Source organism: Chrysemys picta, chromosome 5, assembly GCF_011386835.1.
Source record: "Chrysemys picta bellii isolate R12L10 chromosome 5, ASM1138683v2, whole genome shotgun sequence".
Classification (NCBI taxonomy): Eukaryota; Metazoa; Chordata; order Testudines; family Emydidae; genus Chrysemys; species Chrysemys picta.
The window spans coordinates 113,000,776-113,028,439 of NC_088795.1; the positions used below are offsets into that span (position 1 = coordinate 113,000,776).

Genomic DNA, 27,664 nt, shown 5'->3' on the forward strand with positions numbered 1-27,664 from the left:
CTAGGTTTGTAATTTGTCAGACCATTTGCAGGCAGATTTTTATATTATTTAGCCAACTCTGCTGTAAGGCATTGTTCCAGAAACAGCCGTTGAGTGGTGATGGATCCCTAGTACAGTGGTGGTGTAGGAAGTGGAATACCTGAGGAATGTGCTGTCTAGCATAGAATTCTGTATGGCTTGCTTTTGTAGCATTGTTCTCACAATATTTACTGTTTAAAAGGTTTAATGTATTTCCATATAATGTGTAACAGTCGCTGTGTAGAAAAGGCCTCCTGTCTATTGTGGAAAGGGGAAATCATCTTTTGCTTAGGAGTGGAGAAAAACACTGTACATATATGGAGGGGCTGGAAGACAATCTTCACGTTAATGTAGTTTCATATGCAATTCTTTCTGAACACCTGGAAAAGAGAGACACAAAACTGTGAAATCTCTCGTAACTTTCCAGTTTGGAAATTTTCTGGAGCACCCTTGCATGCCGTTTTAGTGGTGGAAACCACTAAATAGTGCATGTTATTTTGGAATGCTATTCTTAGCTTATTTATTTATTGCTTGGCAGACTCCGAGTCAGAAGGGGATAAATCTGGCCCTAGTGATAATTTTTAACAACTGCATGTTTATGCACCAGTAGGTATCGGGAGTTCAGTAATGAAAACCTGTTAGTTTGTATTACTTGTCTGTAGCTTTTCTATCAAAGCATGAAGGAAAGGGAGCTTGCCACCTTTCTTCCTTTAATGGTGGGCAGTCTGTCATTTAATTAGATAAAACAAGTGGATCTTTTTTTACTGTGGTGCCCCCAGAAATTTTTCACAGGGTACGCACATTGGAGGAGAGAGGTCTGTGCACCTTGGCCCCTACACCTTCAGTCTGGCCCTACACTCTGATACCCCCATCCCATGCCAGCCTGTAACCCTCCCACCTGTCCCCCCCATACCTTTCTGGATGAGGACCTTGCTGTTGGGCACATAGCCTACATGGTGGCAGAACTGCCAGAGCCCAGACATGGTGTAGTTGAAGTGGAAGCCATAGTGTGAATCCAGGGCTGTGGTGATGGTGGTCAGGGCAGGGGCCAACAGCTACCCGGGCAGCTAGGTCTGCAGGGGCCGGGCATGGAGCATTGGGAGCGGGCTGGGCGTAGACATGTAGCCAGGCATGTTGCTGTGCTCGTGGCTGAAGCTATCCATCTGTCTCGAACCAGGCGTTGGTGCCAATGGCCATGCAAGGGCAGGAGGACATTGGGCAGGGAGCAGCAAGTGACTGGGAACGGGGCAGGAGCACTTTCCTGGCAGCTGAGCTGGGTTGCTGCCTTATGTTGCCTCGGCTTGGGGAGAGGCACTCCTAATCGGGGACAGAATCTCTTACCTTCTATGAGATTGTAGAGGGCTGCTTCTCCTTGAAGGGACAGGTGCAGCTGCCTGGGGTCGGGCTAGGCCCCTCTCTGTGTTGTGGCCTCCTTCGGCCCAGAATAGCACCAACACGAACTTGAGGAGCACACCCTGATACGCACCATGGATAATATGCGTACGACTGCAGGCATCACTCTTTTCCTATACAGATGTAAATAGCTAAAGCCCCTACTCACATCCTTGAATATCACAGAGGTAGCTGTGTTAGTCTGGACCAGTAAAAAGTAACAAAGACATAGACTAAGAGACATATTGGAGCATAAGCTTTCGTGGGTGAATACCCACTTCGTCAGACGCAACGCTACGTCTGACGAGACGAAAGCTTATGCTCCAATACGTCTCTTAGTCTATAAAGTGCCCCAGGACTCTTTGTTGCTTTTTACACATCCTTGAATATAAAGCAATATAATGTTAATAAGTGTAGGGGACAGGTCATAGATGGGATCGAAAAAAGGCTTAAAGGTTTCCTAAATATTTGCTCCATTACTGAATAGGAGGTGCCGCTCTGCCACCTCAAGACAATGGAGGTAGTATGCTAAACACATCTGTCTTCCAGTTTTTTTATAAACGGGTTGGTGGTGCCTACAGACACTGGCACTATCTAGTCTGCACATCTGAACAGCTGTGTCCCAAAGTGAACCTGTTTGGACATTAACTATTTGTTAATGTTTTAAAATCATGTACAGAAGAGGAAGGGTGGAACTTGCATCTCCTTTAATGAATTTAGACCACTATCTGTCAATACCAACACTCAAATAGAAATTGACTTGGATGAGAAAACCATGATCTCACCCACTCTAAGTGAAAGATTTTCACTCTATTTAATGTGTCATCAGTGAGAAAGCTTCCAGTATTTCACAAATACTCTCTCAATGGGCTTGTGAATGTGTACAGTTTAAAATGGAAAGTTATTTAATATGACCATCTCCAAGCGTTCAAAAACCAGGAGTCAGGCTCTGAAAAATCATGAGATTGGCTTAAAATTATGATTTTTTTTTAATTTTATTCCATGTGCTGATTTTTAACATGCGCTTGGGTCACATTTTTCAAACTTTTCTCTGAAATCGGAGAACCCGAGGAAGGTAAAACTCCTGCACTTACTCGAGTACCAGGGTATCTTTAATACTCATCTGAAAAAGACAGGACCTTTGCTTTCAAATTCATTTCTGAAATACCAAATAAGAAACTAAATGACACAGTGCACAATTTACCATACATGGATAAAGGGTCGAGTTGCCTTGAACGTGAACTGATCCTGTGGTTCTAGGAGACTGAGCATTCCAAACATGAAGCTAGAAGTGGCAACCTATCTCCTTCAGGGCAACAACTCCAGGAACAGAAGATTATATTGGAGCATCTGACCCGTGATGTAGATTTTAGATCAGAATGGACGTCCCAAACTCTTTAAATCATAGCTCTGGCTGGAAAGACATGTTTCTTATATTGAAGCATTGTTTATAGTAAGCTTCTCAGAGGCTCCTAGAAGTAGATATTTTTGTGGTTTTCATTGTTCTCACAATATTTACTGTTTAAAAGGTTTAATGTGTTTCCATATGTGTAGCAGTCGCTGTGTAGAAAAGGCTTCCTGTCCATTGCGGAAAGGGTAGTCAAAATGAATGTCAGATCTCTCTTTGTCTCTTTAGCTTATTTCACTTTAGGATAAGTTACCCCACTAAGTTTTGCTCTCTCAGAGCCTGACAGGATTGAGGCCACAAGTTTTTACCTCCTTGCATTTGTAAAAATAGTCAATTCGGACGCAGAGGTGGTAGTTGGGGATTCATTAGGGTTAATAGAGAAGCTTAGTGTTTCAAGAAGGAAATTTAGATTCTTAGAGAGATGGTTGCTTCATAGAGTACCACCTTGTCACCTTACATTTCTTGAGAGACATTTAGTATGCCTATGTTTATTATCACAGGAACATTATGGAATATCATATTTCCTTTGAGTTTTGAAAGACACTGTAGTTGTCCTACCTCTGATGGTCCAATAGGTTTAAATCTTTCCATATGACATTCTTGATTGTGATTTAGGTCCTGTGTAACTTAGAGAACAACTCTCTTCTCATGTCTCATCACAGCAAATGGGATCGGCTTTGGTGTTTGAGTGTACAGAACTGTACGTCTGGGGCAGGATGCTAATGTATCTCTCTTCGAACATAATCAGTATCTTTTTGTGGTTTCTATGCATTTCTCAGTGGACAGTCGCACATAACCTTCTCGGCTGGTACTAATTATTCTGTATCCTTGGAGACTTGCCAGAGGCAAAGGGATGAATGAGCATGAAGACTATACTGATAGCTTAATCCTACTGGTGGTCCCTCCAGATCAGAATGCCTGCACATTGTCAAGGCAATACAGAGAAATTTGCCATGATTCTGTACTTGTTTTGTGGATACATAGAGACTGCAGGATGGGGGTCAAAATGTGCTACTATAGAATTTTTGCAGAGGGGTAATCAGTTCAGAAGGAGCATCAGTCAGCCCAAATCTTAATCCATCCGTACATTGGATACACACAAATAACACAAGTATGTAGGGACAAAATTCGAAAGGCCAAGGCACAAAACAAGATAAAACTAGCTAGAGACATAAAGGGTAACAAGAAAACATTCTACAAATACACTAGAAGCAAGAGGAAGACCAAGGATAGGGTAGTTCCGTTACTCATTCGGGGGGAGAGGAAGGGGGGAAATAACAGAAAATATGGAAATGGCAGAGGTGCCTAATGACTTCTTTGTTTCAGTTTTCACTAAGAAGGGTGGTGGTGATTGGACATCTAACATAGTGAATACCAGTGAAAATGAGGTAGGATCAGAGGCTAAAATACGGAAAGAACAAGTTAAAAATTATTTAGACAAGTTAGATGTCTTAAAATCACCAGGGCTTGATGAAATGCATTCTAGAATACTCAATGAGTTGACCGAGGAGATATCTGAGTCATTAGCAATTATCTTTGAAAAGTCATGGAAGATGTGAGACATTCCATAAGAATGGAAAAGGGCAAATATAGTGCCCATCTATAAAAAGGGAAATAAGTACAACCCGGGGAATTACAGACCAGTCAGCTTAACTTCTGTACTTGGAAAGATAATGGAGCAAATACCGGTAATTAAGCAATCAGTTTGCAAACATCTGGAAGATAATAAGGTGATAAGTAACAGCATGGATTTGTCAAGTACAAATTGTGTTAAACCAACCTGATACCATTCTTTGACAGGGTAACAAGTCTTGTGGATAGAGAGGAAGCGGTAGACATGATATATCTTGACTTTAGTAAAGCTTTTGATACTGTCTCACATGATCTTCTCATAAACAAACTGGGGAAATCCAACCTATATGGAGCTACTATAAGTTGGGTGCGTAACTGATTGGAAAACCGTTCCCAGAGGGTAGTTATCAGTGTTTCACAATCATGCTGGAAGGGCATAATGAGTGGGGTCCCACAGGTCCAGTTTTGTTCAATATCTTCGTCAATTATTTAGATAATGGCATAGAGAGTACACTTATAAAGTTTGTGGATGATACCAATCTGGGAGGGGTTGCAAATGCTTTGGAGGATAGAATTAAAATTCAAAATGATCTAGACAAACTGGAGAAATGGTCTGAAGTAAATAGGATGAAATTCAATAAGGACAAATTAAAAGTATTCCGCTTAGGAAGGAACAATCAGTTGCACACATGCAAAATTGAAAATGATCGCCTAGGAAGGAGTACTGTAGAAAGGATCTGAGAGTCATAGTGGACCACAAGCTAAATATGAGTCAACAGTGTAATACTGTTGCAAAAAAGCAAACATCCTTTTGGGATGTATTAGCAGGAGTGTTCTAAGCAAGAGAGGAGAAGCAATTCTTCCGCTCTACTTCACACTGATAAAGCCTCAACTGGAGTATTGTGTCCAGTTCTGGGTCCCACATTTCAGAAAAGATGTGGACAAATTGGAGAAAGTCCAGAGAAGAGCAACAAAAATGGTTAAAGATCAAGAAAACATGACTTATGAGGGAAGATTGAAAAAATTGGGTTTGTTTAGTTTGGAAAAGAGAAGACTGAGGGGGTATGTATGTATGTGTAGGCTCTTTGAGATCAAGAGTTACTTGATCCTTGTCAGGGAGAAGATCCTCTAGGAGACTAATTTCACTATTTGAGGATCAGATTGGGGATCAAGTCGAAAGTTGGTTGGGGAGGAATTGGCTTTGAGGAAGATGGTGTCCCAAAAGTTTTGAAGAAACATCATCCAACTTTTGAAGGAACTTCCAAACCTTTTGAGGTTTTTCAGTCATTTTGTCTTGAAGGCCACACCCACACATTCTTTGCGGAATGGCAATGCACCGTACTGCTACTAAATCATTTTGATCCTCTTATTATTTAATCTTTTTATTACCATAGTGCCTAGGAATCCCAGTCATGGACCCGGACCACATTATGCCAGTATAAATACAGAACAAAAAGACATTCCTAGCCTCAGAGAGCTTGCAATCTAAGTGCCTGGAGAGCTAGTGTGTGGCAAGCAAGGGTGTGAATCTACAGCCTGGAGTGTGCAGGCACTAATTGGCTATGTGGACCCTACTACCATGCATTAGAAGTTCCATAGTGTTTCAAACAGCTGTAGGTCAAAGTGCATTACCAAACTTTTAGTGGGCAGCAGCAGGATCTGCATGGTCTGTTAGTGCACAGCAGGCTGGTGCGCTGTAGATTTTCACCCCAGCTTGCTGTGCAGTAACTTATCATATAAACAAGAGACAACAGATGAATACAGGCAGACCTGATGGGGAATTACAAGGAAACAATGAGACAGTATTGGTCATCATGAGAGGCAGTGGTCTCAGCACAGCAGCAGCCCAGCTGTTGTCAAGTTTTTGAAGGTGTCCTTGTAAAAGGAGGGTTTTGAAGTTGGACAATGAGTTAGTTTTGTGGATGTTTATGGTGAGCTCCCAAGTGCGAGGGGCAGCATGGAAAAAAAGCACAAAGGGCTTGGCTGAAAGTAGGCAGTGGCAGCCTGGTGTTATTGTCTGGTTGGAGCTGCAAGTCAGCATCTCAATAGTAAATAAGAGATGATCGGTAGGTTGGGGATAGGTTGTAAAGCACCTTGAACGTGAAGAAAGTAGCTTATGTTTGCTGTGATGGAGATGGGAGAGCCAGTGAAGGGATGCAAAGAGAGGAATGACATGGTCCAAGCGATGGGCTAGGAAAATGGTCTTTGCAGCATCAGTCTGAGTGGATATGAGCAGCACAAGATTATATTTGTCAAGGCTAGAGAAAAATGTTGCAGCAGTTGAGATGCAACATGGTAGGAACCTGGATGGAAGTGTTAGAGGTATGAGTTGATAGGAAAAGTCATATTTTAGAGATGTTACGCAGAAAGAATCTGCAAGATTTAGACACAGCCAAGATGTGACAATGTAGAGGTAGGTCCAAGTACATTCAAATAAAAAAATGACTAATGAAACATGGTGCACAGAAATATGGTAACATTTCATAATAGTATATTGTGGTGGTGTCTCTGAGCGCTTAATATCCTCTAAGGACATGTAAAGGAATTTAAAAAGCATTAGAAAGTTGGGGTGGCCAAATACAATGCATCAAAAGTAAAGAAATCTGAAGCCATTGGGCTTTACTGCTGATCTAACAGTCACACAATTTAAAGTAATAGGTTTGCAGTTCACAAGAGGCTACTGCTGTGATATTTAAAATTTCATTAGATGTTCATGGGCCCATAGGTGAGGCCCCATTGGATTATCAGATGTAACATACAGAATTATTTTTTAAAATAGATTGAACTCTCGCCTCCTGTGATCCTTCCAGTGGATCATATTAGGTTTCAGTAGCAATGATGAGTTTACTGGGTGCTTTTCCTGACATTACATGGTTCACACTTGGCCTTGCTTACTTTGTTAAAATTTAGATTTAAACATTTTTTCATGTTCTCGCAGTAGGGCAATTAGTAACTAGACGTTTTTAGCAAATAACTGTTCACGTTGCTACTAGTTGAGTGCCAACAAATGAAATCTTACAAGAAGTTTTATACCTTTTGGTGGTAGTGTTACTGATAAGTGGCCACTTGGTAGGTGAGAGCTTTGTTTGTCTAGGGTTTTAGCATAATCATTGAATCACAGCTTTCTCTAATTGCTTCTGTGGCAGCCAAACTCAGTTGGATGGGATTCTATAGCAAATGGAATTCTATCACATTCAATATCGGTGTTTGCTTTATTAAATAACATTTCTCGGAGGACTTGCATAGACTTTTTCAGAGTTTTTAATTTGTTACAATATGTAATAGCTGGCTTCTGTGAAGGAATTGTTCTCCAAACGGCATTCTCTTTATTGCTACTGGTGCCTTTTTCCTTTCAATGAGGATGACAAGATAAGATATCCAATTTAAAAGAAAACTGCTCACTTTGCTTAGTGCAGACAGAATTTTGAAATAAAGCATTTCTTACTATGCCTAAATCTCACTATTCTTTGAAATAAAAATTAAAATTTAACAAAAAATAAAAAGTAAGTTAATAATTCAAACAAACAACTTTGTGATCACACCTCTGGCTTTCCCAATGTGTCCTGCCTTCTCTAGATCTCTGCTTTAGATGTGAAGTCTTTCAGATCAAGGTCTCTCTCATGTTTTTTCTCTCTTTTTTTGTTCAGCTTCCAGCACATCCTTGGCAATTAGCTAATAATAATAATATTATTAATAATAACAGCAATAAAAATGTTTTGGTGGTAAGTGGTTTTCCTGTTGGTAACATCCTTTCTAAAGATCTTTAACAGGAAGTTCAGGCATGCCTGCTTTAACCAAAACTTTATAAATACATGTGACTGCTCAGATGTTAGCTACTGTTCATTAATGCTTTCCACCATGTAAAATTTCTGAACAGTGTGCTAAGCCGAATGGGTACCACTTTCTTATGCATATCTCTCCCTTCCTGCTCCCTCACTTCCCCCAAAAAGTAGTTGCCCTTGTGTAAGCTTAACTCCTAACAATTCTTTTTTATAACACAGACATGATTGTAATATGCTTTTCCGTTTTGGATGTGTGCATTGAGGGTAATGATAGCATTGTAGAATTGAAAGGGAATGTGTCAGTGTGTTTTATGGCTGAATGTAGTGATGGTAATGGACTAATGCTTGAAGAATGATATTGTTTGCTGTGAATGTTGGCTTGACATATGATTTCCTTGCTGTTTAGTGAGGGACTATACTTGAAAAACCCCATCTCTTCAAGTTATGATTTTTTTTCTTGGGAATTCCCTAGTTTTTAAAAAAAGTCTGTATGTAGGAGGCGTAGGGGCCTGGAACTGGTGAAAGGGACTAGCTAGGGAATGGGGCTGAGGAGCCAAACAGTCAGCTCTCCTTCATTAAAATGTTTCACACTGGCAGTGAAACATTTAACCAATGCTCCAAACTCTTCTATCTGCCACTCAAAGCTTTTCATGTGAAGCAGCAGGAACCTGGCAGCCTGAAGAGCTTTGAGCACCAGGAGGAGAAAATTTGAACATCATTTAAAGCTTTCTCTGCCAAGAGTGTAAAGTTTGAGAAGAGCAGATATGATTTTCACCAGCTCCCCAGTTACTCTCACCCTGTTCTTGGCTTGCTGGGCTCCCAAAACACTCAGCCAATCTCCCTCCTCTAATTTAAGTCCTGGGTAAGCACCTACTGCTTCACCTTCAGTTTTCATCCTGTAAAATATAAAAGCATCCATTTCATGGCTGAGATTTTCAGAGCCACTTAGGGCCTTTGGATGCCCAATTCCCATTAAATTTAATTAAAATTAGGTGTCTGGGTACCATAAACAGTTTTTAAGTCTCCGCCTAAGTGTCTAAATTTTAAAGCCTATAACATTTTATAGCTGCAAAATTATACATATAAACTGCAAAACTTCACTTATAAAAACACAGACATATTATTGTTGCAAGTGTTGGGCACCCAGCTGCACCCACTGACTTTGATGGCCCAAATATTGACTCAGATCGGTACTGCTAGGTGCCCAGCACTTTTGAAAGTCAGACTATTTAGTCCGATTCCTAAATATCATAGAATTGTAAGAATGGAAGGGACCTCGAGAGGTCATCTAGTCCAGTCCCTGGCACTCATGGCAGGACTAAGTATTACCTAGACCATCCCTGGCAGGTGTTTGTCTATCCGGATATTTAAAATCTCCGATGATGGAGATTCCACAACCTCCCTCGGCAATTTATTCCAGTCCTTAACCACCCTGACGGTTAGGAAGTTTTTCCTAATGTCCGAGATAGATATAGATTTAGAAACCTATCTTTAGGCACTATTTTTTTTTAATCTTGACCATATTTTTTTTAAAATGAAAGCTTAGATTCTGAAATATATGTTCAGCAATGGTAATGTTTGTTGATGAAACATCATTGCAATGTAGACAGAAATGGCTACAATTACTAGTGTTAATAAATAAAAAATGAACATATTAATACACATAAAATATAGCCTGTACTTTATATTTTGGTAAAGTCAAGAAGTGAGTCAAGAATTTGCCTACCAGAGTGGGCTGAAAAAGGTGCAACTGACCAAAATATTTTTAAAGGGGCCATTTCAAAATGATTATCTCTCATTTACAAACATGTCAATTCTCAGAAAAATCATTCTATGCTTAAAGAGCAAGTGGTGTTTATTTGGGGGAAGATACACTATGTTATTCATCTGTAACAAAGAGATTTAATTCCTGCTTTAAGTGCAACTCTCAGCACAGCTGTAACAATGAAGCTGCGGTACCACCACCTTAATATTTGTCTGCCTGCTCTTTCTGGAATTATATAATGCTCTTGTAAATTGTTTGGGTGATACCAAGCAAACAGAGCTACAATTACATCATTAGGCAACTATATATAATTTAAAAGTGAACACATGTTTGTCAACAGGCAGTAAGAAAAAGAAATAATTTCTTGAACTCCTCTCTCCCTGCAGATACTGCTATAATCGAATCTCACAAATGCTGTCTCTTTCTCTGTCTTCCTTTTTGCAGATCAAGCTTCTTTAGCATATGGGTAGAGCAGTGGTTCCCAGACTTTAACAACCTGTGAACCCCTTTCACTAAAATGTCAAGTCTCACGAACCCCCTCTTAAAATTAATATTTCCAGGGATTTTCTCCTTTACCTGAGTATAAATTATAAAAGCAGTGATCTTGGAAATACACAATTTGTTTTTATGACATGCTTATTACACACTATTATTTATTATTATTTATCATTACAGTATTTTGATTACATTATGAAAATGGCAACACTCTTCCAAGATCTCACTTTCGTAGCTTGTATCACTTTGAATAAGCCTGTTGTAAGACAAGGCTCCTATGTTTCATCAAGGAATACCAAATGTGAAACAGCATGAAGGTATTTAAGAAGCCAACTCAAAGAGTTCCTCCTATACAAGCATTCGGGTCTTGAGCAGTCCACGCAAACAATGCACGTTACAACAAAGCTTAAACTTGTTCTTCATAATCATTTTAAAAACAACACTAGCTGCCTATTTAATTTTAAAAAACAGCAAAAAAATATCCACCTCCCTTTCCATTTCTTATAAGGAGTCTTGAAGTTTAAATCTCCTCAGTGTGATAGATAGGCTTGCTTTGATCTGCTTAGCTCTTGGAAGTCCAGGGGCTCCGGGCTGCTGGCCCTGTGCTGCCCCTGGTCCCTAGGGACAGCTCTGTCCGCCATTAGGGATTTTTTTCCTGAGAACCCCCTGTAACATTTCGTGAACCCCCAGGGGTTCACGAACCCCAGTTTGGGAACCACTGGGCTAGAGGGAACAATCCTATCCTGTAAGGGGGGTGGGACAGATAGCAATGGGTCTTTCCCATCTCTAGGGTCTATTGCTTTGGCTACACTGGCGCTGTACAGCGCTGCAACTTGCTGCACTCAGGGGTGTGAAAAAACACCCTCCCGAGTGCAGCGCTGTAAAGCGCCAGTGTAATCAGTGCCTGCAGCGCTGCACGCTCGCTCGCTCGCAGCGCTGCAAGCTACTCCCCTCGGAGAGGTGGAGTACATACAGTGCTGCGAGACCTCTCTCGCAGTGCTGGCGGCACAACTACACTCTTTTGGAAGAAAGACTACAAATCCCTTTTGGAAGAAAGAAGTGCCTAAGATTTTGATACGTATTTTGCTGTGACTGGTGGGATGGATTTCAGCGCTTAATGAGAAGTAAAATAATAATCTTTCATTGGTTTGATTTACAGGTCATTATTTTATTGTTTATAGGCTACAGATATACACTTGGGTCCCAGTCCAGCAAAGCACTTAACCCTGTGTTTAACTTTAAGCATGTGCTTAAGTGCTTTACTGGATCAGAGTCTTATGCAAGTTTGCTCCAAGCCCTTTTAGGTTGGCAGCTCAAGAACACTCAGATATCATATTGCTATATGTTTCCTCACCTGAAAGCCTTTTCAATCCCTTTAATTTAGTCTAAAATTATCTCAACTCTTCATTATCAAATTTCTCAGCTCACTATAATTCTGGTAGTTTGCTAATTATATAACTATCAGTAAGCTGGAACATCAGTTTTGCCATACAGGATCAGACCAGTAGTTTGTCCAGTCCAGTATCCTGTTTTATACTTTGGCTAATACAGTTGCTTTAGAGGGAGACGCAAGAAATCCTGTAGTGGGCAATTATAGAATAACCTGCACATAAGGACAGTTTTTTCCTAACTCTAAAGTTAGCTCTTGGCTCATACTCTGAAAACGGAGGGTTTATATTCCTCATAATTTTTATCCTGTCTAATGTAGTTATGCATATTCTCATTATCTACATGAAATCTAATCCTGTTTTAAATTCCACTAAACTCTTGGCCTCAAATGAAAAAGCTGTTTCTTACTTTTCAAGACGTAGCCGTTTTCTGACAAACATGCTGTTTACATGATAAGGTCTCTGGGACAGGGATCTTATCTTCACGCATGTCTGCAAAGTACCTCTTGCTCTGTTGGGATTATATCAATAAATAATGTTGCTGGTGAGAATCCAGTAAGGTTCACAAAGCGAGGTTCACAAAGACTATCTCTGCTGGTTCTCCAGCATGCAGTATTTAAATGTTGTCAGTAGTAGTAATTTAGTTTCTGTAAACCCAGCTATAATGCTATAGATGAGTGGTTTTTGTGATCACTGAATTTGAGAATATTGATTCACTCTGTTCACTGACATTGATAGACCAGGTAGTTTCTGTTTACTGAAGTTGATGGGCATAGTTTTTTTTCTGCTCTACTGTGACAGATGATATTAGGTAGCTTATACTCACCGATGGTGAGAGTAGGTACTGTCTGTTCAGTGAGATAGATGGAGTAGGTAGTTTCCATTTACTAAGGTAGATGCAAGTAAACAAGGTAAAAAAGTAACTGGGTCAACATATCAGAATAAAATAAGAGAACTCCATACCAGTGAGGATAATAGACAAGGTAACGCACATACACTTAATATTGTATTCCGTTTCTATAAACCATTCTCAAAGGCTAAGGCCATTGCATATTCTAGTGCAGAGCACAGGAATGTAACCACAATTCATTTGGGCTAAGCACAAACCCAAGTCTATGATTTATCTGCAATAGTCATGGGTGAAGAGTGCTCTTAAAGAAATTCTATACTGCTGTCAGGCAGGCAGAGGCCTCCTTTAGTCTGCTATAAAGAGGGCCAACTTCCTTAAAGTTTCAAACAACTTTGAAGAATATAGATTTATCAAATGCCATATATACCAAGTAGAGTGTGGCAAGGCCAAATGGATGCTATATGAAAGATGGAAAGATCTAGCTCTATTAACAGCTGCAAAATGATAATAATTTTAGCTCCTTACTGACCTGTCTGTCTGTCCGCTCCCCGGGAATCCAGAAATTACTATGGAGTCTAATGGTTGAGCTATCCCCAAAGGTGACCTATACCAGATACTTCAAAAAAAGGACAAAAAACATCCCATAATAATTCTGGGCAATTTTGCTAGAGAATACCGTGTGGCAATGGGAGATTCCTTTTGACCCCAGCTTCCTCTGCCCTTTTTCCTTCCTTTCGTACCCATGACCCTTCTTCATAGCTGAAAAATCGCACGGAGGAATATAAATGGTGAGTTTGGATTAAATCCACGGGTAAAGTGACATACCTCATAAATTGTCAGGGTTTTATTTATTTATTTACTGCAAGAGCTACAGCATGATATTAAACATTGCAATCCAGGTATAATTACCATAGGTGGCTAATGGGTTACCCAGAGAGTGGATACTTAAGGATTCATTTCTCTTTTGCCCACAAGCTGCATTGAAATGTAAACAAATGGCAAATAATAGGTTTTGGACAAGAGCTTTTTTTTCCTTTCAGTTCTGTTATTATACTAAATCAGATAGTTTGTCTCTTTCTGCTTTTCCTGACTACTAAAGTTAGCAAACCTACAGGATACATGGGTTTTTCCTCCTTCATTCTAAAGAGATGTCCTACTTGAAATATATTTAGAGTTTGTCTACATGGAGAAATTGACCAATGTAGCTGTAGCCGGTAGCGGAGTAATTATACTGTTATTGCTATGCCGGTATAGCTTCCCCATGTAGATACTCTATTCTGGAATAAAGAATAGGGATGTTGGTATCTCTATAGTTATGCCGATCAATTTCTCCCATGTATACAAGCCTTTAGCTACCTAAACATAAGTGGGGCATACCATGAAATTGACATTAATCAATCTGTGCCTCTTACAAATCCTCCCTAATGGATTATTTTTCAGTTTACCGGATTTTTTTTTGGATCAAAGAATAAATATCTGATTTCACAGCATGCCCATTTTAGAAATGCATTGTATTATATGATGGTGTCCCTTATTGCATGTCAATGTGGCATGATGTTAGAGCAATAAATCTATGACTCTTGGTGCTTCATAGCCCATGAAAAAATTATTTGTGAGAGGGGTCTCACTCACTGGTGTAATTCCATATATTTCAGTGGCGTTACTTCTGATTCAAATCATGAGTAGAAAGAATCAGGCTCTTTTTTTCTTTACATATGAGTTAGAAGGCATTTTCTCTTTGAAATTATATCTGTGTGTGCATTGGTGATGTAATCATATACTATAGTTACAATACAGATAAAACCTGGGACCGTCTTTACTCCAGAAACTAAGATGAGTTCCAAATTGGAATGTAAACAGTGATTTAATTAATTATTAACTCAGCTGAAGAAACTGATATGCTTTGGCTACTAAATAGGTTGTTGGCAAGAAATTGGAGAATATGACAAATGCCAAGTCTTCAAATCTTTGTGCCAGTTTTACATCACCTTGTTCCAGAGTTGGCATCCAGCCATGCTAGTAAGGGAACTAAAATAAGCAATGCCATGAAAGTAAACTGATCATATGTGTGAAATAACAAATGGCAGTCATAAAGCTTTGTATTCTTATTGTTGAACACTGTCTATAAGACACCAAAAAAAAAAAAAAAAAAAAAAGAGGCTGAAAAGCAAAAGTAGCAACAGGAGTGTTAAGGGTCAGTTTAAAAAATGAAGGCTGGTGTACTACACCTAACAAATCATATCCAAGGAAGAAGAGAGAATGTAGGAATGATCAAATTTTCTTCTCCCTGCCAAGTCTCATCATGCATCATGGTCAACAGCTGATGCAGAATCATCTTGTACCAGACCATGTTTTATATTATTCCATTTGGCTGCATCTGAGAAAGGTGTACGACATAAAGGCCCAAGTATTAGTCTGGCAAAGTTACCAGGTATTGTTAGGACCATTGTTCTGAATGGAAGAAGAGGTTGTATCTCACCGTCAGATATACCTTTGATTGCTACATTATTTCAGATAAAGAAGGTCATTTAAGAGGTGCAGAAACCTTGGAGAAATGATAGTAGGATTAAATTTGTGTGTGCTTTACCTAAAAGGGCCCTAAGAGGAAGAAAAGGTCCCACATCATCGTACATGTGAACTCTTGCCAAAGAGAAGCATATGAGATTTTCTTTTGAAGTGACTTTTGCCTTATGTGCCCATCTCTGAGTGGGGCAGAGAAGGGGATTATGGGGAAAGAAGGGAATGGAGGGTAGGCAGGGAATGTTATCATGGCTCTCACACATATCTTTGTTCAGGGCAAAAGAAGGAATCATGCATTGGAAACGCTTCTGGGCACAGACTGACTCTTATTTTGCATGCTGTGAAATACCAACCAAATTGTTGGCACCAAACAAATAATATAGTATTTATAGAGGCACTGGTGACTGTTCCATAGATGCAACAAAGAGTCCTGTGGCACCTTATAGATTAACAGACGTATTAGAGCATAAGCTTTCGTGGGTGAATACCCACTTGTGTCTGACGAAGTGGGTATTCACCCATGAAAGCTTATGCTTCAATACGTCTGTTAGTCTATAAGGTGCCACGGGACTCTTAGTCTGGATCTGTAAAAAGCAACAAACACAGCTACCCCTTCGATACTTGTTCCATAGATGTAGACTATAAGCCATATTTTGACAAACTCCACCCTGACTTTTCATAGAAAGGTGCTATTGCTATGAAAATAATTGTGATAAAGGAGACTTTTGAAATATTTTTATAAATGTAGGATAAAAACTTTTCAAATGTGGAAAGATGAGCACTTTTTGCAATGTAAAACAGAATGTTCTCAGGATTCTTTAACCACTTAAAACTTTAAAATGGAATACTCCATTAACTCCAAAATTCAAATATAGGTATATATGTATAAACTCTTTGCATAATATAGCTTATTAAAACTTTGATTTGGGCATAAAAAGGTTACTAACAGTCTTTGTCATAGTAGATTGGATATTTGCCAACTACTTAACATACAATTCACCCAGAGATTTCATTTAAACGGAAAAATTCACAATGTACAACAGCCAAATGACCTTAACTCTGCCCTATATCAAAATGCAAATACGAAGTTTAACTGAATTGTATGCATTAATCATTTAGGTTTCTCTCAGAACTTTACATAAACATTCTAATATCTAAGGATCTTAAGGAAACTAGGTAGTTATGGGATAATAGGGAAGGTCTTCATGGATCAATAGCTGGTAAAAAGATAGGGTAGGAATAAATGGGCAGTTTTCATAATGGAGAGTGATAAACATTGGGGTCACCCTTGGATCTGTACTAGGACTTGTGCTGTTAACATGTTCATTAATTATCTGAAAAAGGGAATGAACAGTGACACAGTTTGCAGATGATACAAAATTATTCATGATATTTAAGTTACAGGGGATCTCATAAAACTGGTTGACTGGATGACAAAATGTTAGATGAAATTCAACACTGATAAGTACAAAATAATGGACATTGAAAAAAATAATCCCAACTACACATATAATGAATGGGCTCTAAATTTGCTGTTACCACTCAAGAAAGATCTTGGAGTCATTGTGGATAGTTGTCTGAAAACTTCAGGTCAGTAGGCAGCAGTGGTCAAAAAGGCTGACAAAATGTGAGGAACTATTAGGAAAGGGATAGAAAATATCATGTCACTATGTAAATCCATGTTGCACCTATACCTTCAATACTGTGTCTAGACAGGGGTGGCTCTCTCTAAAATCACCTTGTTCTGTACACACACCCCTGAAGATCTGGTACTTACCACTGTTGGAGACAGGATGTTAGGCTAGATGGATCATTGGTGTGACACAGTTTGGCAGTTCTTATGTTCTTACTCTTATTCATACAAGTTTGGCTTTTCTTACAACTGTACACAAACAAAATCAAATAATTCAAATATCAATATTCTGTCTCAGATGTACCAATAGTAACAAAGACAGACAACAACACAATTTATACCACATTGTAAAAATATTATCCATTACAGAATATATAGATATAGGTAGATATAGGTAGAAATAGATAAATATATCAATTATCAACATTTATAGTATTAAAAAGCATATATGAGTCTGATCTAATTTCCAATTAAGTAAAAAGCGAGACTGCTACTGACTTTGGTGGAAGTTGTAGCAGGCCCTTAAATATTGTAGGCAGAGTTAAAGTTGGGGCAAATCCAAGGGCAGAGTTGGGTTATTAGTCAATGAGAATTTTTATGTTTCATGGTCTACATGTGTAAATTGGGTATAAAATTGGTGTCAGAGTTTTTTGCAAATCTTATCTTCTGACTTCCATAATTTTTAAAGTTTGTCAATTTTTACAGATGTATTTAAAGTCAAATCTTCTGTTGTATTGCACTTAGAAACTTCAGCTATAGCTTTTGTGTGCGTGTTTGGGGGAGAGGGGAATTCTTTCCCTTAAGAGACAATAGTTTCCTTGTGCAGAGTTAACTTGAAAGGAAGTGAGAAGGGTACATGTTGCCAAAAGGAGTGAGGATTTACATAGTATTGAAAATAATAAGGGTCAATAAAGAATTATTGCAGGGCAGAACTAAAATTTAAGCTCCCCAGGGCTCATACAGTGCTGAGCACATAGGTTGGTATTTACAATGCAGTTCTTCTCTGAAAATGACTATGTAAAAATGGTCCCTTTTCACAAGAGATGTGCTTCCTGTGAGCATTCAGAGTCACATTTACTAGCTCCAGTAACCGCTGTTTTACAATACCTTGTACACCTCTGATACATGCACAGACAACTGAGAAATGAACAGGATTCAGCTGCGTCATCAACAGATTTTTTTTTAACTAAGGCCAGCTTGTTCCCCAGAGAGTCATAGGCAGTGGGGATCCTCTATACATGTCTCCCCACTTTTTGGTCAAATGGAGGCAGCCATCTTTAGGCCACTATTTCCCCACACCCATGTCCTGGACCTGCAGAAGATTCTCAGACTAAGGATAGCTCAGTGGTTTAAGTATTGGCCTGTTAAGCCCAGGGTTGTGAGTTCAAGCCTTGAGAGGGCCACTTAGGGCTCTGGGGCAAAATCAATATGTGGTCCTGCTAGTAAAAGCAGTTCTGAGATAAGTGTATATCTCTATTGTACTCTGCCAGACTGGTAATCTGAGAGTAGGAAGGAGGACTGGGGGTGCATGTCATTCCTTCTCCTGAAACTCACACTTGGAGAGAGGAATAATTAGTAAAGGTGATACAGCCTGAGGTTGTAATGATTTTGTCACAGACCTGTCCTCTGTGCTGTGGAACTCTCTTATTTAAGTGGGGAATTGCAGGTGCTGAACCCTGTAGGCCTGGAGGGAATCCCAACAATCTCCACAGTAGAAACATGTCAGCACAGCTCTACTGGGGCCACACTTACAGGAGGAAGGGAAGAGCAACAGCTTGGTAGGGAGCTGTGTGGAGGCAAAGGACCATGTACCTCCTGTGACATTTGGGCTTTAGATTCCCTGTTTCAGAGTGGGAGTAGGGAGCAAACCCCACTTCCATCCAATAGAAGAACTAGGAGAAAACCACAGGATAACATTGTAGATATTTCACCTCACTGGAGAGGGGCAATTTGGCCTTAAGTTCCAATTGCAGAGTCAGCTCCCCTGTCCAGCAGTCCCCATTGCAGGCAAGAGGGAAGGCATTGTTTGGTCTGCAGACTACTATGGATGCAGGTATGTAAGGAGGAAAGAATCCTGCTTGACTTCCAGATCTCAGAGTGAATTTGTAGGACTGTCGGAAAAAAAAATATCTTTAAAACTGAGCCCACTTGACATGGAAATCAGTGAGAGAAAATAAAAGTGGAGCCCCACAATTCATGAACACTGTTCAGAATTGAACCACACTTCAAAATGCAATTAACAATAGGGTGGAGGTGATAAGAAGGAACAGTGACAGTCGTGACTGAGGCACATTTTGCTTCTAGGTAACATTTTGCTTCTAGAGAAGTTGTTTCTTTCACTGACCTAAATATTGGTTTCCGTTTGTCCTTTCATCCCCTTTGACCTATTCTTTAAGTTTATTTTAATGAAAATAGTTTTCCAAATATTAATTTTTTTGTTACATTTGGTCCATTATTTCAGTTTTCCAGTGTGTGAGTGCACTATGTGAAAGGGAGGTTGCCATGGTAATTTCTCATTATTGTTGAATAGAAAAATAATTACTCTGGCAAAATCCCACGTAACCTGTCAGCGCATAAGTTAAAGATGCCTGGGGGCAGCCTTGACTTCAATATCCTTCTTTTTTTGTGGGGAAAGGGATTTTTCTTCCATTTTTTTCATAATAATTATATCCATTTTCTGCAATTTGACTGGGGATATCTCCCTTGGTTTTGTTCACCATTTGACTATGAGTGCGGATGGACCCCCTTGTGAGGAGGTTGGACAAGAGGATTAATCAGGAAAGTGTATCTAATTCTTTATGCACAATGTGTACATTCCACTGGGTGGTTGTTTTTTTTTATTCCTGAATTTAAGTATGCAAAAAACACCAGAAAAAGACTTTGGACAGTGTTCAAACTGCAATAGAAGCTGGATGTTTTTATTTATCCTTAGAGACAATCTACAATAATGTAGTTGCTACACTTTCCTAGCCTTTAGAATTAGTGGAAATGAGAGGGAATGAAAGTATGTGCGGTTTGAACTGAAGCTCTGCTCTTTTTCCTATACTCTTCGCTTTGTTTTATGTGTGCATTACAATTGTGTGATGCTTCCCTTTCGCCTCTCTCATTGTTGGATTTTCATTAGTAGCTGTGATCATACTAAAATACAGAACTAACAGGAGCTTTTCCACTGCAGAACTGTAAATGTGATATGTGACTTTCCTTAACCCTCCATCCCCTTCTCAGGTACAAGAAACATGTGCAAAAGAATTAGGTAGAATGGGGTGGCAAGCGATTGAAAGTGGTAGCCCATAATTATTGGCTGGGCAATAAACTATTATATGTACTTATGATAGCAACCCACCAGATTGCCATGAGGGAAGCATTAGTGCTCAGAATACAGAGGGGAGCTGTTGGAAGCCCATGTGCTGTGCTGTTTTGGAATATCTGTCTATCTATTCCGTGCTTGTCACCGTTGCGCCTCAGCTAATAAATACAACGGTGTGTGCATGTGCACACCCCCATAAGTTACACAGCCACGCAGGAGAGAGCAGGAATCTCTCACTGACAATAGACTTTTGAAAAGTGGGGTCAGTATTTATTTATTTTAAAATCTTGTTTCATCTTTTTTGAGCGCATGACTGAATTATTTCTCAGGCACTCCCAAACGGCTCTGTTCCTGATCACACTGCCTCCTGTTGGTGACGCTGCTAAAAGCAGGAATAAGCATTGATGAGGAACAGTGAATAACAAAGGCTGTCAGCCAGCCAAGAAAGCTCTTGTATTATCATAACAACAACTCGAATGTTATGAAGTGCTCTTATTACTTTATTAAATGTCAACAAAAAGGAGCTGTTGAAACGCAATTGAGAGCAAGCCTATAACATGGTTCTTAAGAAAAGAAAGGCAGGAGGAGGAGTGTCTAAAAAGACCATGTAGTTATTTATCAGTTTGTGTACATATAATTGATATGATATATGCATATTTTACTTATATTAGCATTTTATCCCAAGTTTTATTTGTTTACTTAGATCAAGGTGATAAGTGCTTGCTGCCTGTGATACATATTTTTGAGGATATATGAGGTCTGCCCGGTGGCGCATATAGGGCGGTATGATATGGTACACCGTACCAGTGAGGTATTTATAGCCGATATGCCGTACCGGAAAGAGACAGGAGGAGCAGAATGTGGAGCTGCTGGGCGAACCCACACCGGCAGCTCCTCCAGTGCAGCTGTACCGCCCCCAGCTCCGCTCCCAGCCCTTTCATGCAGCTGCGTCTCCTGAATTCTGTCTGGGATCTGTACAGCAGCCCCGCCGGAGGACAGAGTTGTGGGCGGTACAGCTGCGCCAGAGGAACTGCTGGCGTGGGGCCACCCAGTGGCCCCTCGTTTTGCTCCTTTTGCTGCTGTGGTTCCCTGTTCCTTTCACCACTGCGGTTCTGGAGAGCCCTGCAGTTCAGAAGTCTCCGGCGCAGTGGGAGGAGGACAGAGTCCCCCCGCCCCCCAGGCAACATGGAATAGATCATGGGGGAGGGAGAGGGGAGAGTGCGGGGCCCCAGGCTGGGGGCAGGGTGGGGTGGAGTCACATGATGAGTCACATGGGGGGGTCACGTGGGGAGGTCATGTGTCCCTCCCCTTTAGCTGGTGCAGTGTACCAATAAGAAATTAATTAAGCTTGCACCACTGTGTCTGCCTATAGCTCACCAAATTGCATCTAGTCACCCATTGGGTAGACTGCTGGTATGATTGTTGTAGAGTGGTTACAATACATGGGATTCCTGATTTATATTCCCAGGTTTGCCACTGAGTCACGTTGTGAGCTTCAGCAGGTCATTTAAATCTCAGTGCCTTGGTATATCCATCCATGTTGCAGATATGCCCTCCACATTTTGGAACGAGCTGCCTAACTAGATTTTCTTTCATTTGTGTTTGTTAAACCACAAATAGTTTTCTTTCCCTACTCTTGTTGTCCTCAGAACATTAAGAGCATGTGCATCATTTATGCTGGTGTGTGTCAATGTGTGGATGGGTTTAGGCAAGGATACAGGTATGTTGTAAAAAATAAATGTTGATTGGAATCCTTGATGTATATTTTCAGCACAGAAGCCAAGATGAATGGAGACTGAACATAAGAACTACCATACTGAGTCAGACCAATGGTCTGTCTAGCCCAGTATCTGTCTCCAACAGTGACTGGTACCAGAGCTTCAAGGAGAGTGCATAGATATAAGCTGTCTTCCCCTCCCAGCTTCTGGCAATCAGAGATGTAGGGTCCCCCCCAGCATGGGGTTGCATCCCTGACCATCTTGTCTAATAACAATAGATAGACCTGTCCTCTGTGTACTTATCTAGTTCTTTTTCAAAACCCACTCATACTTTTGGCCATCACACCATTCTACAGCAATGAGTTCCTTAGGGTAATTGTACATTGTGTGAAAAAGTATTACCAGCTGCCTATCAATTTAATCGGGTGACCCCCTGGTTTTTATATTGTGGAAAAAGGTAAATAACACTTCTCTATTGACTTTTCCCACACCATTCATGATTTTATAGGTCTCTTTTACATTCCCCCTTAATCATCTCTTTACTAAACTGAACAGCAGCCACCTAAATAAAGCGCTTGATTTTCAAGTTCCCATTGACTTCATGAAGAACTGTGGGTACTGAGTACCTTTGAAAATCAGAATAATTATTTAGGTGCCTAACTATAGATTTTAATGCTCAAATTTAAGCACCCAGATTTGAAAAATTTTGGTTCAATTTCCAAGATCATCAATCCAGCATTAGTATTTTATTTGTAATATGCTGTATATTTTACCTTGTGTTAATAATTATTATAGTCTATTAGTGTAGAGCAGTGAATGTTTCAGAAAGCAGGCGGGGGGCTTTAAATGCTGGTTTCATCTTCTGTGTCCTATTGAAAAGTAAAGAATTCTCTCAACAAGTGCATTTAAATAACTAGCTGATATTTAATTAACCTACAGGACTGTCATAGTTATAATACATGCATCTAAGTCCAATAGCTATTATATTTAGTTTCAAAATAACTTATATGTAGGTGCATGCTAATAATGATCACATTACATAGGATTACAGAATAAAGTAAGGTTCCTTCTCACCCTCAAGACCAATCGTACCATATAGGTAGCACATTAAAAGAAAAAAAAATATTACAGTATATTAAGTACCAAATGATTTCTAAAATTTTTTTAAGATTTAACAAAACGTGTATAAATATTCATTTGTATGGACAACACTATGTTATTTTATATGTTTGAACAGTGCCTAGCTTAATGGAAGATCTTGTAATACAAAAAATAAATTATAATTTATTAATAATATGTTATCTGTTTCCTTAAATCAGAACCAAACCCTTACATGAGTAAATTAATTTGAAATATGACCGCCTGGACATCCACCCTTCCACACAGACAGATCCCAAACCAAGAATGGGGTCCTTTGAATTTCTTCTTTTAAAAGAGATTCTTTTCTTTTTGCCATATGTTAAATGAATAATCTTTCTCTTCCTAGGATAGTGACAACCTCTGGTGGGATGCCTTTGCAACTGAGTTTTTTGAAGATGATGCAACCTTAACCCTTTCATTTTGTTTGGAAGATGGACCAAAGCGATACAGTAAGAGACAAATTTATTGTTATAATTTTATGCCTTAGTTTCTGTGCATTTATTCTATAAAAGCAATACAGAACTAAGAGCTGGTGATAGTGGAATGCTTGCTACAACACGTGAAGCTACCATCAAGTTCCATAAACAAAATGCACTGGTTGGCTTTCTCAAAGAAAGAAATTTAAGTTTTGAAATTTCTGTGTACTTCTATACTTGGAATATAAGTATGTGAGATGCAAGCTGACCTGGGCAAATAATGCGAAACATTCTGCTAATATTCACTGGAATTTTTAAATTTGGCTTTGGCTGTGTTTGCACTTTTTATATGTTCACTTTCCATTAACTTTCAAATGATGCAGTTTTGTTGGCAAAAATATTCACAGAAAGGGAATTTTGTGGGAAATTGCAGTATTCCTGATGGAAGAGCTTCCACATTCACTCAGAGCTCAGAACAAATACCAAGAAACAGATCCTTGCCTAGTGTAAATTGGCACCACCCAATCAACATCACAGAGCTATTCTGATCTATACCAGCTGAAGATCTGCCATTGGATGTTAACTGACCAATCACAACTAAGCAACGATGCTGAAATTTAGAATATGGTCAATCAATCCATGAATAAATTTGAGTAACAAACACATCTGACAATACTATGATCCATTTGCCCATGTTCCATGAGCAGGAGAAAGGGCTAAAAGTAATCGAACAAATTGTTTCCAGTGAATTATTCACTCTACTCTAGCACCAGGCAACACAGAGATACATAAACATTGAAAAACTGCATTGCAAATTGTTTCAATCCATTCTGAGTGACCCCGGCTTCTCTGTGACAGCTTGTGCTCTGTGCTTAATGTTCTGAATCTTGCAAGGTTCTTATTTTTCTTGAGATTGACTGATTGTCAGTGTATCACTCACATACTTCTAATTCATTTTATCAATTATCTCAGGTATTTATTTGACAAGTGTTACCTTTTCTAAAGAAAAAATATAGCAGTCACGTTGAACGCACATTTTGGGATTAGTGTTGACAGAATTACAGTTTCTTGCCTTTCAAAGCGAGTGATAACTCTGTAAAGGTCCTGAAATTACAGCCTGTAGCAACATTGGTAACAGCTGATCTGTCCTGATTAGGTTGAGTCAACTTGTCAGATATCAGATTTCCTAGTCGTGTTATCAGTCGAGAAGACACAGATACATCAGCCAAAAAGCAATTAATGTCCAGTTAGATCAGAGGGAGTTGTGTTTCTGGAAAACAGTACCACATATGAAATAATTTGTCGCAGGGTAAAATATTCTGGTTGTCACAAACGCTTGATAATGGTTGTGCTATCTATAAGTGTGGGTAGCTCAGTGCGGGCCAGGGCTGTAATTCTCAGCATTGCTGTTGATAAATGTGATTGAAAGATCAAATTACTGTGAGTACACTTCAAACTTGTCCAGTATGCATGATTTTAAAAAAAATTGGTGACCTCTGAACAAACTATTGTTATTGTAGTTTTTGTTATGATACTCCTTAACAATATGATTAAAGTTGATCATATAGAGGTTTTTTCAGTACTTTTTTATTTCTCTACTTTCATTAGCAAATATTTGCATAATTCTGTCATGAAGTAATATTGATGTTTTCAGTACTAGCCCTATTTATATTCATTATTTCTGTAAAATCTCTTTTAAGTGTCTCCTGACCTGTCAAACAGCTAGGCCAGTGACTGTTCCCTAAATATTATCTGGATTCAAGAGCAACCTTCCTGGGTGGATGGAGCATGAGTTGTCCCAGTTATGACCTTCTCAGATAGTGTATGAGAAGGAATGGGAGGAGATGGACAGGCTCTCTAGGCTCATAGTTTACTGCAGTTCTCTCTATCTAGGAATGAAGCTTCGTGTCCTGAAAAGGCTCCAGCTAGTTTAGAACAGAGCAGTCCACTTTGCCAGCAATACAAGTCATCAGGACAATTCACCACTCTTTGCAGGGACTCCGCACAGAACACAGAGTTCCGTTCAAGGTCTCTTTCCTGAATGTCAAAGCCATGTGTAGGATCAGTCCTTGTTACCTGAGACACTCTTTCTCTCAGGGACCATGACCTACTACAATAGCTTTATTCCCTGGGAACAACGAACTGTTGACTAATAGCAAGAGGCTCATATCATGGGGGACAGGACCATCACAGCAGCTGGACCAAGAGTATGGAATTTGCTGGCAGATGAAATAAAAAATGTCTAGTGACCTCACAACATTCAGAACTAAATGTGACACCTACCTCTGTCTGAGCTTTCCTTTGACAATATATCCACCTCCTCAATGGAGGGCTCCACCAGCTTTCTTCAGCTCTCTCTCTCATGTACTGCCAATCCCAAGTATTCAAAAATCATAACTTAGGCCCCAAAATCATGAGACTGTCTGAAAAATTATGATTTTCAAAAAAATACTTTTTTTTATTCTTTTTGCCTTCTGATTTTTAAACTTTTCGCACAAATGTTTTAAAGATTTTCTTGGCAATGGTGAGGGTTGTAAACTCACTTTTTAAAAAAATGGAAATTGTTCATTTAATCACACGACTCCAGGAGACTGAGGTTTTAAGAAAAACACCAAATTTGGTGAGACTCACAATTAAATCACTACAGTTTCCAACATTCCTCTCTACACTGAGAAAAGTTGCTTGCCAAGATAACACTGCCTCTCTCCAGGCCTATCACTCTAATGGTCTGGACCACAAGTTCCAGAATTCCCTTGATCTGTGAGGAAAACCAGACTTGGCTCAGAGCTGGGAGCTGAACTCCTCTTAAAGGCCCAGCTCAACCTGTAACACAACCTATCAGTCAGACCTGGTTTCTGCTGTCCCTTCTCATATTCTTATCATTGTAGGAGCAAGAGCCTTAGGGTACATCTTCACTACCCTTCGGATCGGCGGGTAGTAATCGATCTATCGGGGATCGATTTATCGCGTCTCGTCTAGACGTGATAAATCGATCCCCGAATGCGCTCCCCGTCGACTCCGGAACTCCACCCGAGCGAGAGGCGGTAGCGGAGTCGACGGGGGAGCCGTGGCCATCGATCCCGCGCCGTGAGGACCCAAGGTAAATCGATCTAAGATACTTCAACTTCAGCTACGCTATTCATGTAGCTGAAGTTGCATATCTTAGATTGACACCCCCCCCCCCCCCAGTGTAGACCAGCCCTTAGCCTCTTTAGCTCCTGGTACAGAATTCCAGGGAGATTACCATAGTCTTTCAAACCTCATTTGGAAATGTATATTTTCTCCCTTGCATATATCCCTTAACGCCCCTATCCCTCTGCTATTAATTATTATGAACTCTATCCATATGTTGTTGAACTATGTGTAACATCTTGCAATTCAGTTTCAGGACAAATGCCATACAAAATTAATGTACATTGTTATGTAATAAAGGTGTGTAGGACTCCTAAGTGTATTCTGTAGACTGGCCTTTAGGCTGGAGATAGACACAGTAAGACCCCACATTCCAGTGCCTGAAGGAGAGGAAAAGCCCCCTTATACCAGTCAAAGAGATGTTACTTAATTTTAAACTGAAAGCACTGCACAGTGTTTGCTGAATTTCACTGAACAAAGTAATTGAACAAGGAAACCTGTGAAATACATTTTACAATGTAATCAAAATTGAATTTGGTTTAATTTATTACGCCCTGTTTACTGGGTCAAGACCACAATAGGATTTATGCAAGACAAGAAAATTTGCAACTTAGCATAATAAAACAGATTTTTTTCCTGGTTGTGGATAAAACATGTGCGTTTCCTGTTAAGAGCCTTGTATCCTTGTAAAAGAGTAAATACTAGACTCTGATCCATTGTTGCCCAGGTTCTTTGTTTCTCTGAGACAAAATATTTCCAGAACAGATAAGAGAAACAAGTTTGATTGACAGCCCTTAGCAGAGTCTCATCAGCTGCTGCGCTGACAGCCTGATGATGCACACTGTGCTGATGTGGTAGGAACTGACAGTTGATTGACAGCCCAAGACTGTGGAGACAGGGAAGATGAAGCATGCTCAGTAAGAATAATGTGCAGTGTTTATGCAGCACTGCAGAAAATAGGAGCTAGAAAGTTAACTCTTTCAGAGCCAAGTGACATTGTAACACATAATAGATGTATCTGCCACTGTACCGGAATCGGACATGTCTAGGTTACTGTCTAGTTAGCTGAGAGCTTCGTATTTACGGGAGAAATAGGTACTATAAGGAACATAGGGATTAGTTCTTACA

The 27,664-nt window shown here is 39.7% G+C and overlaps 1 protein-coding gene across 17 annotated transcripts in view; it reads left to right on the top strand.

The window, feature by feature from the left end:
* The window catches only part of LDB2 (LIM domain binding 2), a 479,555-nt gene that overhangs the window by 295,627 nt on the left and 156,264 nt on the right, over positions 1–27,664 (top strand). For all 17 annotated transcript variants that reach the window (XM_065597033.1, XM_008174141.4, XM_008174142.4 and 14 more), the window contains one exon: positions 23,335–23,437. In XM_065597033.1, the coding sequence (XP_065453105.1) occupies positions 23,335–23,437 (103 nt within the window). The remainder of the gene's footprint in view (positions 1–23,334; positions 23,438–27,664) is intronic.